Below are 16,489 nucleotides of genomic sequence, written 5' to 3'. Positions count from 1 at the left end.
CCTTGCATGAGAAGGGGCCATTGCCATAGGAAAAAAGGAGAAAAGACATAGCAATAAGACAACTGCATATTTGCATGCCTTTGAATGAGACTGACATCACTCTTTCAAAGAGAGGAGGCACTAACATGATCAACTAACAAATCCTTGGAACATAAAGCCAAGATATAAAAGCACCCAGACTTATCAGCTTAACTTAACAAATATGTCTTCCTACAGAAGTTTTTGTGACAATGCTAAAGGTGACTTAGCAAAAGCTAAAATACTTGGGCAAACTGACTGATGCATCCCTTATGCCGCTTCTTGCCATTTGTGCATCCTTTGCAGGCTACAATAGCCACAGTGGTTTAACTAGGATGTGCCAGGCGCAACACCAGCTCAACCGCAACACATGAGCCACTAGCTCCATGCATGCCTCACTAAATGCCTCTTGGAGTGGCTCATTTCATGCTTATCGTATCTTTCAACATGTCAACCTGAATATAATGGATCCTACCATATTTGTTCATATGTGTTCCTTTAATTCGTATGTTTGTTCCTGACTATGTTCTCCCATCATCAGTGACTTTAGGAACATGGCAGAAAACGGAGGAATGGTTGGCCCAGCCAATCATAATAAGAATGTCAAAGTCTACGACAGTGAATGGAAAGGTAGAGTGAGAAACAGAAGATTAGGGAAGAATACCGGGAATCCATAAGTGAAGAAGTTGATACTGAAAGTTCTGAAAACCGATCCCCTCAGTAATATGTTAGTATGCCTTTTGCTATATCTGAGGTAGAGAAAAGATAATTAGCGATAAACTATCATTTGAAGTGGTAAATCTAGACTAGAGTACTAGCAGTCACAAATAAACAACACAGAAGTTATGCGGCTCGCTAAAGTCTATTAGAACATTCTGTTAAAGATGCAAATTGATGAGCCTAAGGGTATCCACTGACCCTCTTTAGTTTCAGCCAATAGTACTAGTTTTTTTAGAAAATGCTTTTTGTAAAACTACTATTATTGGTTGAACTAAAAAGGGTTGATGGATACCCCTAGGTTCATCAATTTACACGCCTAGATTCTGCAGATGACATGTTTCTGTTGGCTGGAAAATAATGGAAACACAATTAGATGACTTGCTGCATCAAGATTGAGAAAATGAGTAAATTAAGGAACCCAAGTAGTCAAAAGTTAAGACACTGTCAAGTTACAAAGGGTAAAAGGTACTTTTCCGCTTAAGCCTCCATATAGCATGTGTTCACTTGGGTCCCTCTACTTTTCAAACAGCTAATTTGACCCTTCTACTCCCTCCAGTCAATATTATATGATGCTGAAGTTTGTTTGCTAACGTACACGAAAACTTGTCACTGGAGCAGAAAAGAATAGTAGCAGCCCAGTTATGCCCTTGACCAATTCCATCAGCATTCAGCAACACAGTGGCAAGCTTAGCACTCACTGAGTTCAGAAAAACACAAAAAAAAAACAAGACGTTCAGCTGTCCAGGAGCAAGACACGGTGCCGGCTGGCCACCGCAACTCCTTCCTCCCGTAGTCTCCGTTGCCCGCACAGGTGGCTGCTGCGCCTCCGGATCCGGCTAGCCGCAGCAGGGGCAAAAGAGGTGAATCCAGTGGCAGGGAGGTCGATCTGGATATAGAAGAAATCGACTAAGGCGTGAAGGAGTTCGATTTCAGCACGAATTCAGATTCCATGCAGGTATGAAGTGCATTGATTGATTTGGGAGGGTGGGGCCTCGATCTTTCCCAGGAATAAGCTATTTTTACCTGCGATGCTTATTTGGCTGTAGTGAGGTCAATTTGGGCAGCAAGCAGCTCGATTGTGAAGCTGCTATGGACAGCGATGGTGAGCTTGGGAAAGAGCAGTTTCAGGAGCAGGAGAACAACTACAGAAGGGTCTCAATTCTCTGATTATTCTGGGCGCATGGATCTTATGGAACCACCGAAACAGGTGTGTGTTTGGTGGTGTATCTCCTAACCTAGCTAGAGCTCTAATGCTCGCTGGTGAGGAATTACATGTTTGGGGTTTGGCCGGGGCCAGAGGTATTTCCTACTGTTGGAGTATGTGTGTATTATGGCCCAATAAGGCCCATGTATGACTGCTATATAGCTACCCACTAGGGTTAGCCCAAGAGATAAGATTTACACTCTAATATGGTATCAGCCTAGGTTAGGGTTTCCGCCGCCGCCGCCGCCGGCCGTCGGCGCCATGGCCGGCGCACCCCTTCCCCCTCCTCTCTCCTCCTTCCCCTCTCTTCCTTCCTCCTGGGCGCAAATCGCCTCGGGCCGGCCTCCGGCGGCTGCGGCACTGGCTGCCGTCGCCGGGCCCCCCGGCGCGGGCCCCGCCGCCGCCGCCGCCGCCGACGGGGCTCTGGACGGCGGGGATCCCGCCGCCGCCGCCGCTGCGGCTCGCCGCGCGGGCACGGGCGGGCGTGCGGGCGGGGCTGCCGCCGCTGGGGACCCTGCCGCAACCGCCGCTACGGCTTGCCGCGCGGGCGCGGGCAGGCGTGCGGGCGGGGATCCCGCCGCCGCCGCCGCCCTCCACCAGGCCACGGGCGCCCCTGGTCTTCCAGCGGGAGCACCTGCTTTTCCAGCGGGTGCCCCTGGTTTTCCAGGGGACGGCCCTGCTCCTACTGCCCCTGGAGTTCCAGTGGGCGCAGGGGGGGGCACGCTCGCCTCCCCTTCCCTGCACCGCCTCCTCTGCCCCTCCACACAGGAGGACCTCCCGAGGTGACTCTCGCTGCGGCCCTCGTCGCCGCCCGGGCTGCTGCTGCCGAGGGTCAGGCACGCCTGCGCGCAGCAGCCCTGACCTGGGAGCGCGAACGTGATGCGGCCGACGTCTTGGCCCGTCAGATCGCCGAGGCGGAGCAGCTCCTCGCCCACCCGGTGTCCCACAACAGCACTGCCACCTCCTCGGGTTCCGGTGCTCCCCGTCCGCCTGTGGTAGCCTGGACCGACCCGGCCGATCCACTCGTCGCGCAGCTCCACTACCAGGCCGGGGGCGTCCAGAACATCAAGAGCTTGGTCTCCGTCATCCTCGACCCTGAGTCGACCTCCTACGCTCGTTGGCGGGACATGGTGCTGCTCATCCTCCGCCGCTACGCCCTCGACGACCATGTCCTCACCGACACCTTCCCTGCGGCCCGGACAGCTGCGTGGGTGCGCCTCGACAGCATCGTCCTGTCGTGGATCTTGGGGACCATCTCCCTCGACCTCCACGACCTCGTCCGCGGCACCCCCGACACCACCGCCCGCCGGGCCTGGCTAGCGCTCGAGGGCCAGTTCCTGGGCAACGCCGAAGCCCGGGCACTTCGTCTCGATGCGAGCTTCCGCACCTTCGTCCAGGGCGATCTCTCCGTTGGCGAGTTCTGCCGGAAGATGAAGACCATGGCGGACTCCCTCGGTGACCTTGGCTGGGCCGTGGAGGACCGGATCTTGGTTCTCAACGTTCTTCGCGGCCTCAACGAGCGCTACGCCCACCTCCGCACCTGGATCACCCGGCAGCGGCCCTTCCCCACCTTCCTGCAGGTCCGTGATGACCTTGTCATGGAGGAGCTTACTCAGGGCATCCAGCCTGGGTCCCTTCCTGCGCCGGGCTCCGCGTCTTCCTCAACCGCTCTTGCTGTGACTCCACCGCCACGACCCTCCGCTTCGCCACCGTCGTCCCTTCTTGGTCCTCCTTCTGGGCCAAGCGGGGGTGGGGGGGCCGTGGCGGCCGCCGTCGCCGCGGTGGGGGGCGTGGTGGGGGGCGCGGTGGGGGCACACCGGCGCCTCCACGGGGCTCTCCCTGGCCGTCCTTTGCCAACCCATGGTCAGGGCGCATCTCTATGTGGCCCTTCCAGGCCACCGGAGGCGAGCCTCGTCCACCGACCGCCATGCTCGCTGGCGCTGTCCCGGCTGCCCCGTTTACGTCGCCGTGGGCTCCACCTCCTGGGGCTTCGCCTGGGCCTGTCGGGTGGGACCCGACCGCCTTGGCACGCTCCTTCGGCACCATGGCCCTGACTCCTCCAGTCGGTCAGGACTGGATCGCCGACTCGGGTGCCACTTTCCATACTACACCCGACCCTGGTATACTCTCTTCCGTTCACCCTCCTTCTTCCTCCCATCCTTCGTCCATCATGGTCGCAAATGGCTCTTGTCTTCCTGTCACCTCCGTGGGTACCGCTCACACTCCCGGTTCTTTTCGGGTTTCTGATGTTCTTGTTGCTCCCTCCATGGTTCACAACCTTCTTTCTATTCGCCGTTTTACCACTGACAATTCCTGTTCTGTTGAATTTGACTCCTCTGGTCTTACTGTGAAGGATTTGGCTACCCGGCGACCTCTTCTCCGATGTGACAGCACCGGGCCCCTTTACTCCCTTCGGTTTCCTGCGTCCACTTCTTCCGCTTCGCCCTCCGCTTCTTCAGCTGCTTTTGCCACCACGACTTCTTCCACTACATGGCACCGGCGTCTTGGTCATCCTGGCCGTGATGTCCTGACACAGCTTAGTCGTAGTTCCGACATACCATGTACTCGGGCTCATGATGAGCACCTGTGTCAGGCGTGCCAACTAGGCCGTCATGTTCGCCTTCCTTTTCCTACCTCCTCTTCACATGCGACCCATGTGTTTGATCTTGTACATTGCGACCTATGGACATCGCCTGTTCTGAGCATTTCTAGCTATAAGTACTATCTTGTTGTGGTTGATGATTTCTCTCATTATTCTTGGACTTTTCCCTTGCGTGCCAAGTCTGATGCTTTCCCCACGCTTCTCCACTTCTTCGCTTGGGTGTCCACTCAGTTCGGCCTCACCATCAAGGCCGTCCAATGTGACAACGGCCGTGAGTTTGATAACACCACCTCTCGTGCCTTCTTCCTCTCTCACGGCGTGCACCTCCGCATGTCATGTCCCTATACCTCCTCCCAGAACGGTAAGGCTGAACGCATGATTCGTACCACGAACGACACCATGCGCTCTCTTCTGTTCCAGTCTTCTCTCCCTGCCCCCTTCTGGGCTGAGAGTCTTCACACCTCCACCTATCTCCTTAACCGACTACCTTCCGTTGCCTGCCCCGCTCCCACTCCACACCACGCTCTTTTTGGTACCCCCCCCCCCCCCCCGCTACGATCACCTTCGGGTCTTCGGGTGTGCGTGTTATCCTAACACCACTGCCACCGCTCCTCATAAGCTGGCTCCCCGTTCGACTCAGTGTGTCTTCCTCGGGTACTCCCCGGATCACAAGGGGTACCGTTGCTTTGACCTCTCCTCTCGGCGGGTCCTCATCTCTCGCCACGTGGTGTTTGACAAGTCCGTCTTCCCTTACTCCACCACTTCCCCACCTCCTTCCACCTCCGACCCTGATCTCTCCTCCCTGTTTCCTACTGACCCGGTGGACCAGCCACCGCTGCCGTTGTGTCCTGCAGGTACTGCTCCGCCGTGGTTTTCACCGGGCTCGGCGTCCACCGGTGCTATCCCTGACCCTGCGCCCAGCGCGGGTCCGACGGCGCCAGCCTCGGGTGCTGCCTCTACCCCTTCGCCCTGCGCGGGCCCGGAGGTACCGCCCGCAGCACCTGCTGCCCGGTTCGCGCAGCCCGTGCGCGTCTACCAGCGCCGGGCGCGGCCGGCTCCCCTGGACCAGCAGCCGGCCACCGTCGTCGCCGCCTCGGTCATCGCAGGTGGACTCTTCTCCGCCGGCGACACCTACACCACCACCACCTCCGCCGGCCCCGACTGCCCGTGTCGCGCTGTCGGTGTATCATCCGCCTCTCCTACACCGGCACCCGCGTCACGTTCACCCCATGGTGACGCGCCTTGCGGCTGGTACCCTGCAGCCCCAGGCTCTTTCAGCGATGCCCGGCGCGCCGCAGGTTTCTCCTGTACCCTCCTCCGTCCGCGGCGCCCTGTCGGACCCTCACTGGCGCCGCGCGATGGAAGAGGAGTATGCGGCGCTCCTCGCCAACCAGACTTGGGATCTGGTGCCCCGTCCGCCTGGCTCCAACGTCGTCACCGGCAAGTGGATCTGGACACACAAGCGGCGGGCTGATGGTACCCTCGAGCGGTACAAGGCTCGCTGGGTTCTCCGAGGTTTCACTCAGCGCCCTGGTGTCGACTACGACGAGACGTTCAGTCCGGTGGTCAAGCCAGCTACCGTCCGGACTGTTCTCTCACTGGCTCTCTCCCGCTCCTGGCCCGTGCATCAGCTCGACGTCAAGAACGCCTTCCTGCACGGCACTCTGACTGAGACTGTTTACTGCAGCCAGCCAGCGGGTTTTGTTGACTCTTCTCGGCCTGACATGGTCTGCCGGCTCAACAAGTCACTTTATGGCCTCAAGCAGGCCCCTCGAGCTTGGTATTCACGGTTTGCTGCCTACCTACTGACGCTGGGTTTTGTGGAGGCTAAGTCCGATACTTCACTGTTTATCTATCACCATGGTGCTGAGACTGCTTATCTGCTGCTCTATGTTGATGACATTGTCCTCACTGCCTCCAGTCCGTCCCTCCTACGGCGGATCATCACCTCACTTCAGCAGGAGTTTGCTATGAAGGATCTGGGAGTGCTCCATCACTTTCTTGGGGTCACCATCGAGCCTCGTCCGGCTGGCCTCTTTCTTCACCAGCGGCAGTATACTCTTGATATCCTGGAGCGAGCTGGGATGACTTACTGCAAGCCCTGCTCCACTCCAGTTGACACTCAGGCCAAGTTGTCAGAGGCCGACGGCACTCCTGTGACAGATGCTACTGCGTACCGGAGTCTGGCTGGGGCCCTTCAGTACCTCACTTTCACCAGGCCGGATATCACTTATGCGGTTCAGCAGATCTGCCTCCACATGCATGATCCCAGGGAGCCCCATCTCACTGCTCTCAAGCGCCTACTCCGTTACCTCCGGGGCTCTGTGGACTACGGCCTCCTCCTTCACAGGTCTCCCTCCACTGAGCTCGTTGTCTACACCGACGCTGACTGGGCCGGGTGTCCGGACACTCGGCGCTCTACCTCCGGCTACGCCGTCTTTTTGGGCACCAACCTGGTGTCCTGGTCGTCCAAGCGTCAGCCAGTGGTCTCCCGCTCCAGTGCCGAGGCGGAGTACCGCGCTGTCGCTAACGGCGTGGCCGAGGCATCATGGCTTCGGCAGCTCCTTGCCGAGCTCCACACCCCTTCTTCCCGGAGCACTCTTGTCTACTGCGACAACGTCAGTGTGGTGTACCTCTCCACCAACCCTGTTCAGCACCAGCGGACCAAGCATGTGGAGATTGACCTTCACTTCGTCCGGGATCGGGTCGCCATCGGCGATGTTCGGGTCCTCCACGTCCCGACCACCTCTCAGTTTGCTGACATCTTCGCCAAGGGCCTCCCGTCACCTGCCTTCACCGAGTTTCGCTCCAGCCTCAACATCACCTGTGGCTAGTTGCGTCTGTGGGGGGTGTGTGTGTCCTTCTTTTCATGTCCAGTCTGCAACTCCGCTGCGTCGGTAGTTCAGACTGCGGGGGAGTGTTGGAGTATGTGTGTATTATGGCCCAATAAGGCCCATGTATGACTGCTATATAGCTACCCACTAGGGTTAGCCCAAGAGATAAGATTTACACTCTAATACCTACCTCCTCGCCCTTGGACCGGATTAGGTGCTGGAAGTGTCGGTCGCTTTTTTGTTTTACCAGGCACGCTTTTTTCCTGTAAAACTTTGAGGGTGTTGGTGTGTGTGATGTATGGGATCTTCCCCTTTTTTCTTCTTAATATAATGATACGCAGCTCTCCTGTGTGTTCGAGGGAAAAAAACTCGGGAGATAATTAATCTCCCATTACTCCCACATTTCCTCATTGCTCTAAATTTACTAGCAAATATGTCGGTGTGTTGCTACGAGTAGTAAATATAGAAGACTCACTATGTGAATTCATCAATCCTCTCCCTTCCTTTTCCGTCCCGACACATGGGCCCAACACCAGTCTCCTCTTCTACATCTTCTCGCTCCCGTTCCCTCTCTCCTCACCTAGTAGACAATGATACGATGTGGATCTCGACAGTTATCCATCCTTCCTCTCCCAACCAGTGCCTCAACAAGGCCTCCTCCCTTCGAGGCACTCCATTGATCTGACCTTGGCAGCTGCGGTTCCTAGTTGGTGGGGAGAGAGGTGGGCCGCCTCCCTCCTCCTGGTCCGGCCTCTAACCTCCACCTCTCGTTGTATCCAGCTGAAGCTTCCTCAGGTGCCTTCCTAGAACAGATGCCGGTGGTTTCTCTACCGGAGTGGCCACAGGCGATTTGGAGGCAGATGCCCAGAGCACCCCGCGATGGAGCTCCCAACTTGCAAGGCTGAGGCTCTGGAATTGTACTATGTTGAAGAGCCCGTTGATACATACGATCGAACATATGCAAGCTCTCAAGATTCAATGGCACTGGTGATGTCATGCTGATGTCGAAATCCATATCATTTTGGGCCTCTTACCCACATGCATTATACAAGACTTTTGGGACAAAGCTAGGAAACTGCTGCGTGTTCCTTGTTTCCTTTTTATAGGATCGGCTTCAACGATTGGAGAGGCACTTAGGCTGGCCATCGCTGCTGTGGTGAGCTTCACCGAGCACGTCAGTCATCAAACAGGCAAGCTATGCAGCTAGCCCTCCTGCTGTAGGCAATATCCATTTGGTGATACGCAGCTGGACTGCAGCCTTGATCGGCCTGCTGCTCATACTGACGCACATGTAGCAGGGAGCGCATGCGTGGGAAGCACGCAGTGGGCCAGGCTGCAGCGTTAGCAAGCGACTGGGCGCGTGGGAGCAAGCCTGCTCCCGGGTGGGCCCAGCAGGCAGCAGAGGATAAGGTGCGCGTGGGATTGGCCGAGCGCTAGGGCGCAGGCAATGCACTGTTTTTCTTCAGTTTTCGTGGCACCAGCACAGAGAAGAGAAGAACAATCCGCTTTTCTCCGGTTTATGGCACGCAGGGAGACCGCAGTTTTTCACGGTTTTGATCCCTGGAGGTCGGTTTATGCACAAGGCGCAATTCCTTGTGATGTACAGAAGTCAACGGGCAGAAGCGGTCTCTTTAAAATAGGACAGATTTCGCACCAACCACATAGAACAGATTGTTATGCGAATAATATAAGCGTATAACTGAACCATCTGGGTTAGGTGTTGAGTGTGAGATAGCAAAAAGGCTTAGAATTGTCTGTGCATATGGAAGTCCTAATCAACAAACGAAGAAAGATCCCAACTGAATTGGCAACCTACCATGCCTCTTGTTCCCGGTTCTAAATTTAATCCTGCTATCTCAGAACTGTACTTAAACCACTAGAAGCTCCAAAAGTTGCTTCATGCCCTCAACAAGCCTGGCAAATGTGAAATCATTCCTTTTTGGCCAGATCATGTTGTGTCAATTTCATATAAAAGTTGGCAAATATCTCAGCCACGAAATAACAATTTGAATGTATTGATGGTGTTTATCAACAAAAGTGTGATTGTGATGTCATATAGCAGTCACAATCCTTAGCAGTGCTAATCTCTAATTTCCTTTCTGTGGTGTTGTAAGATAACAAGTGACACAAGTCCGCGTGTGAAACCAACTCAGCAAATTAACAGGAAAAAAATTGTTTGCATACCGAGATTGACGACTGAAAAAAGGATTTCTAGAAGGCAGTAGGTCTTCCGTTAAGCTGTCATCTTCTAGAGATATAAACAAATCCATTTCCTGTATGTCTTGTTTCAACGATGACAACTACAGTAAGTGGACAAGAGCCAGTATTAGAAGGAAGAGGTTTTTTGTGTACTCAAAAGTTAGAATTTTAGCAAAGCTTCCATTTAATGGCAGAATTGTGATGATAGTTTGACTGCTACTTCGAACTAATAGAGTGCAACGCTTGATAATTTTTAATGATACATAATGCATTATTACTTCAGTTTAGTTTGGTCAAATGATCAATCCATTATATCTATCTAAACATAAGGTCCACTGCATTACTCGACTGAATACTAAATGCTATATTTTGGGTAACACCTGACAAGGCATTCAGAGAAGTTCTATGCCCTTTCCCACATTACTACGATAACCAACAGTGCAGTTGATCTCACAAACATAATTTATTCCACTTTAAATTCTTACTTTAAGCTCTGCCTAATATGTAAATGACTAGAGATCCAGATTCACAGTAGTCTGGGTTTTCAAGAAAGAAATGGACAATGATGCTACTGTGAACACTCCTCTGCATAATGCTCAATATAATGGACTAATGGCTACAACAGCATTGGAGCAGAACAAAGATACTTCAATAAATTATATGTGAACATTATTAATCCCAATATGCTAAATTCAGCTACTGGACAGCTCATCCCAATAAGTTATAACAATTTCATCCACCTATATTATCTACACAGATCCTACCGCAAGCTAAAGCATACAACATGAATATCGTCCTTCACATTGTGCATGCTGCAGAAATTGATGCTTAGTTGCTTACCATTAAGTAATACACCAGAAGAGAAATACCAGAAGACAGCTCAGGCCATTCTGATTTCGAGGAAACTTTGAACAGCCCAACAAAATCAGCAAATGCTAGAACAAAATAGGGAAACTTCACAGGCAATTGGTAGATATAAAGCAGAAGAATACTAAACACCGAGTATATCTCAAGTAACCTCCACCATCTTCACAAAACATTGAAAATAAAATTAATACCCTAAAAAGCACATGTACTAAGCTAATAAACCAATGCTCACGTCAAGGAGCTTACCGGAAAAGACCAAGAAAGTTGCTTGTTAATGACCAATCCACAAGGCCAATGCAGCTAAATACAAAGAATGGTAAAGAAATCCACGAAGGATGGCTAATACTGACAACTAACTGGGCGGCAGGCAGTAAAACACAGCATGCTACCCGCAAATGGTAACCTGCACAGAGTAAATGCTTTTTCAATGTACAGTACACAATATGTTGTGAACTAGTGTGCCAACAATTCTTATGGCATACAGTATTGCAAGTCAAAGATGGGGACTATCTTAAAAAATGAAATCATATCATTTCTAAATGGTCTTTTTTAAATATATCCTTTTTTCTCGAATACGCAGGAGAACCGTGTATCATTGCATTAAGGAGAAGAGCAAAACATTTACAAGACACCAGACACCCACTCCACACCAAAATATATCCATCATAACATCACTGGTTTTGCAGTGGTCTGAAGTCTGAAGTAATTATTGCACAAGTCAGATTTTAATGCACTACGTTCTCAATTCTTATCTGTTTGACATTTTAGGAGTTAAAAAGTGTTCTCATTTTGTATGTTATAGGTTTTCAAAACGATGAATACCTACAGTGCCCCCAACACATTTATTTTATCTACATTTTAGTACTATTTTACAAGAGACAATCCTTTTGTACATTGGTCACAATGGACGGTTTAGAAGACAAAAAAGTTAATGAAGTAGCAAGAGACACAACCTTGATTTTTCCACAAATTTTAAACCATAAAGAATAAAATGGAGAAATAATTCAAGGTATATCAAATATAACTACGAATTTAAAGGTAAAGAAAGAAGAACTAAATGTATTTTTTGTCTAGACCATGTCCATCCACAGTGCTTAGAATAGAAAACAGACCTATTTGCTCAAATCCAAAAGAGAAGTTCAGCCAACATGAATCACGATGAAGCCTGCTTCCAAGGACTTCAACCAAAGCAATGAATGTAGCAGATAGCTGTAAGGCTAGAAAATATATAACTGATAGTGATTCCGAAGGCTGGTCCCTACATTAACATGCATGGTTAGCTGCAACCAGACATGCCTGCACGGGAAGAATCTACAAACAGGTGGACAGATGGATATGTGCACACACACGAGAATACAGAATTAACGTGAAGAAAAGGATTGATGCAAACTTATTTACCTTGCTAAACCCACCAGTTTCACCCACCAAGAATGAGCCACAGACCATCCCATTCCCTCAATGCACCAGATTATATGAAATGTAACTTGTGCTAAAATAGCAAGCACTGAGTAAATAATCGTACACCACAACAGAAGGTAGAGCCTCCAAGTGTGAAACCCTTTGAAATGAGAAAAAAAAACATTTGTTGTTTAGGATATGCATAAATAATCAGTGTATGCAGTTTGTAAGTAATACAACTAGGAGAAGCAATTCCTCATCTAAAAGTTGCAACAAGAACCATTCCAAATTTAAAGGACAAGTTCATTGAGCTCCTTACATATATAAAGCTGTAAATAGGCATTTAACTTAATTACAAATTAAGAGTTAAATGATCTCACATGATATGATGGTGAAACCTATAAGTTACCTTCAAGATATGTACATCAAAGTATTCAAAGGGATGAATTTGTTCCAACCAAAGGCAACTTTCCCAGCTTTATTACAAAGCGTAACAGAGCAGATACAATGATCAATTGCTGAGGCACTTACCAATACAAGTCCAGAACCGAGACAGATATTAAAAGCTAACAAAGTTTAACAAATTCTCTCAGCTCAAACAAAACCAACTCAACTCTCACTCAATCTAACTCGACTCACTAGATGACACTAACCAAGGACTTTCCAAAGTAGAGACGGGAGCAACAAAAAGGATCAAAAAGAAAATAAGGGCTGAATCAAAGTGATGCAAGATGATCCTAAATGACAAGAGATGGCATGCCACATCCTAATTATATTCCTGCTAATATTTGAATCCATTTCTAAAATATCTCAGCTTTATAAACCACTTTGTCAATGCTTTAGGTAGTTCATAAATCAAAAGAAATAAAACCTCAGCCTTTAGGTTACGCAAATGAACACATCAAGTTTTGACAGTAAAATTCAAAAATATTTTAACTGTACTATGAACCAACAGAAACACATGTAGTACTCCTAGTTGTTTATAAATTAGGATCCCTAAATACTGATGGGAAAATCAAATCCATGCTATCCAATATCACATCAAGACAGTAAAATCAGCCAATTAAATAGTTAATAACATAGCAGTAGAACCAGTTGGTGAACCACATGTCACAATTTTAAGGACAGTGAGACTTTTCAGTTTAGCAACACGAATTTAGTTCTTCAAATGGTATGCAATCCAACCAAAACTGCAGTCTAGCTTTACTGAACAAATATAATTGACACTTGAGCAATGCACAAAAAAAAAGGTATCAGTCATCACAGACATACCTCTTGTTGGAGCAACAAATCGAATAGCAAAAAAGATGATCATATTAATTAGAGAAATCAAGTTCCAATCAAGCAACGAAGCTGCAAAAACACAGATTCAAAGTTAACAGCAAGAACAAAAGGAAACATATATGCTGAACAGTCTTGATGCTGAAAAAAAGGATCAACTTTTGGTGGTTTGAGAAACAGTTTTAAATAGCCTTATGGACCAGGTTGTAATTGCTATGCTACGATGCAAAACAGGGGAAACAAACAGACAAAGACAAAAGACATGGACATCAATTCAAGGCCATAATCAGCAGGAAGGTAGTCTTCTAAATCAACACAGAGCTTCAATGACCCAGAATCACGAGGTGAAGAGGTCACAAGGCCAAAGGGGTAGTATCACTTCCAATCGGCCATCATCGTCACAATCACAGAAGCAATGCTGAGCCCTCAGGGCATAAGGTCTAGCTGGCCAAAGGATCTTGTTGCACTTTAGCAGGTCACATTCCTAGGGTCCACAGGTCAACCAGACAGAGAAATAAAAAAACTCGACCTGCGGGGGGTAATACAGCCCCCAAGCTTTTGCTAAGAGAAGACCTTCAAACATCTGCCCCACCCTTACACAGGGCCCGTAACCCATGTGAGACTATCGAGGAATTGCTCACCTCCTCGCCCTGTTGCCAGATGGATAGGCTTAGAAGTCTTCTGGTCAAGTTGTTTTTTCATAAGTTAAGGGTAATAGAGTGTTGAATGTGTTGTGGTTTCTTCAGGTTTCCCCCCTAAAACCTGTGTAATGGTGACTGGAGTTCTACACCCTTCTTCTTCTTAATATATATAGATGCGTAGCTCTCCTGCGTGTTAGAGAAAAAAAAAACCTTGTGAGACTACCACTGACCTGGCGACCACTGCAACTAGCCCCAGGTAGGAGGGCCCAAACCAACCACAGCTACGACCTAGGTCGGGCCTTGACCTGTGCTTTGGGTTATGGTGACGGACGAGGGGATTTTTTTTAACCCCAACCTAAAATTCGCTCCCACGGGTAGTCGAACCCAGGACATCTAACCGATAATTTCAACTAAATAGTCCACGGGAAATACCCAAAATACTTATGTGTTGAAACCCTTGGAACCTTTCTATCTGTACTACTTTCGAGTTTCTGGTTCTATAAGTAAAGCACACACCAGGTGGAAAACAGATATGCATGTTCTGAAAAATACTCACCAATTTTCTACCATGTCCCCTTTTTTTCCCACATCAGGCTCTACATTCTTCATACACCCTTTGAAGCTCCATATTCTATGTTTAGTCGTGTAAATACCAAAAACTAATTAAACATGTGGTGGTTGAGCCTGATGGGTACTCAGAAGTCCTTATATTTATGAACAATTATGTTGAAATTTAAATGCTAGAAGTCCTTGTATTTGTTAACGGGGGGAGTAACATCTACGATACCCAGTAAATGCACTATCAAATATATCGGCGTAGATTTAATGAAACTACCTTGATGTTGCAGATGTTGGTTTATTTTTCTACAAACCTGTTCAAAAATAAAGAAGTTTGACTTTGGGAAAAACTAAAAACCTTACATTTTGGAACAGAGCAAGTATGTCGTAAACATACAGATAGACATAAGTCGCAATGTATGCACGTGAAATGTTTCAGAACATGAGCCATTTCAGAAAGAGCAAAACACTGATAGATTGCCTAATTGAACTATCAATGCAAATTAAATGGTGCTAAAATGAATGGAATTCTGCTCTCTCCAACAGGCACCGAGTTTCCCATTTTTGGATGAACCATCAGGGTGCCGTCAATGGCTTACCTAGCATACATTTTACCTTCTCAACCTATTAATCTTGCCACGCAACACAGAAAACACTCGCAACTAGACATCACGGGCAGCAAAAATCGACGCACGGCGCCACAGAACACCCACCCTAATCGGCAGCGTAACCCGTGCGGAAGACACGGGTACGCATTTCCTGGCGTTGTCGGATCGGAGGGGAGGTAGGAGGCGCACCTGCCAGGAGCAGCAGCGGCAGCAGGAAGTTGCCGGCGCACCCGCCCGTCCGCCTCGCCATCGCGTGACGGCGGGGCCGCGCTTCTCGCCTTTACGCTTGGGTTCAGTCCGACCCGGCCGCCATCTCGGGCGCGCACGCGAATCGGATCGAGAGCGCCGCTCGTCCTCCGCGCCGGGGAGGGAGAGATTGCGGCCGCGAGCGGGCAAGGGGGAAGATCTCACTGGGCAGGGTGGGTTCCTTCCTTTCCTCTCTGATCTCCGCTATGCTCTTTTGGCAAAGTTTCGTTGTTCCGTTACGGGCCGACGGGGGCCAGCGTGCGTCTGCGTGCACGGGAACGGAGCGCGACACCCGAGCGCTGTGTTCGCTGACGATTCGATTGCTCCGTCCCGGTTTGGAGCTTCCGGTCTCGTGTGAGCCCTCGACGGTCGACACAGGGGGCTGGGGAATTTTTTTTTATTTTTAAACTTTTTTAAATTTATTTTTAAAAATAATATCAGCCGAAGTTTATTTGCAGCAGGTGACCCTTTTGCCCGCGCCAGACCACCAGGCGCGGTAGGAAGCCTCTACCGCGCCACATGCACTCGCCGCGTCAGGTGGGCGCTGACCTGGGCGGGCACTTGCCGCGCCAGGTGGGCGCTGACGTGGGCTTGCCGCGCCATCCCGCCTGGCGCGGCAGCGCCCATCTTACATGCGCGCGTCGGCTCCTTCCTCCCTCCCTCCCTCCTTTCTCTTCCTCCAGACACCCGCGCCCCGAAGTTCTTGCTGCCGCCGCCCGCCGCCCCACCCCCCAAATCCACCCAAAATCCGGCGATTTCGGTGGGGGAAAGTTGAGGATTGGTGACCACTTTGTGTGGAGGGTATCCCCTACTTTTTCTCATGTTTTACTGCTGCATTTGGTAGATCGGAGAATGTTTAGGTGACTTAGGGTTAGATTGATGATTTCAATTTTGAATGAAATGCAATGGTGTTTTGTGTTAGATGATGTGTAGTTCATACGCAATTGAATCTCTGCCCCCGATATTTACGTGTAGAACTTGTTGAATGCTTCGATTTAGGTATATATTCATCCAATTGTGTAGTTTACATGACATGTATATTTTTTTTATATGTTCAATTACTTTGTCTCATATTTTTTCCTTAATATAGTTGATATGGTTAAGTATTTGTATTTTGTAGATGGAGTGTTTGCATTTTTTCGAAATGATATATATAGTTCGTATGGATTACGTGGGTAAAGTTTATTTGTGTATTAATTTTGTGGCATTTGATGTCTAGGTGAGATGACGTCGTTTGGTTAGCCTAGGTGGTATGTGCGTTATGTGGGTGAGTCCAATGTTGCTGGAGACGATGCACAGATGGAGACGATGAA

General features: G+C 49.5%; 1 protein-coding gene across 3 annotated transcripts in view; it reads right to left on the bottom strand.

Annotated features, from left to right (window-relative positions):
- The window catches only part of LOC117856748 (piezo-type mechanosensitive ion channel homolog), a 35,683-nt gene extending 20,260 nt beyond the window's left edge, over nt 1–15,423 (bottom strand). The window contains exons 1-9 of one of the 3 annotated variants that reach the window (XM_034739131.2): nt 15,120–15,423; nt 13,765–13,950; nt 13,115–13,195; nt 11,843–12,002; nt 11,557–11,702; nt 10,691–10,847; nt 10,418–10,604; nt 9,563–9,678; nt 683–767 (exon numbers count right to left, since the gene is read on the bottom strand). In XM_034739131.2, coding sequence (XP_034595022.1) covers nt 683–767; nt 9,563–9,678; nt 10,418–10,604; nt 10,691–10,847; nt 11,557–11,702; nt 11,843–12,002; nt 13,115–13,195; nt 13,765–13,825 — 993 coding nt within the window. In that variant the 5' untranslated portion in view covers nt 13,826–13,950; nt 15,120–15,423. Of the gene's footprint in view, nt 1–682; nt 768–9,562; nt 9,679–10,417; nt 10,605–10,690; nt 10,848–11,556; nt 11,703–11,842; nt 12,003–13,114; nt 13,196–13,764; nt 13,951–15,119 lie in introns of those variants that run through there. The other 2 variants (XM_034739130.2, XM_034739132.2) reach the window with 2 other exon arrangements.
- Nucleotides 15,424–16,489: the final 1,066 nt, after the last annotated feature.

The sequence above is a fragment of the Setaria viridis genome, chromosome 5 (genome assembly GCF_005286985.2).
Source record: "Setaria viridis chromosome 5, Setaria_viridis_v4.0, whole genome shotgun sequence".
Taxonomy (NCBI): Eukaryota; Viridiplantae; Streptophyta; class Magnoliopsida; order Poales; family Poaceae; genus Setaria; species Setaria viridis.
This window is presented reverse-complemented; position numbering and strand designations above follow the sequence as displayed.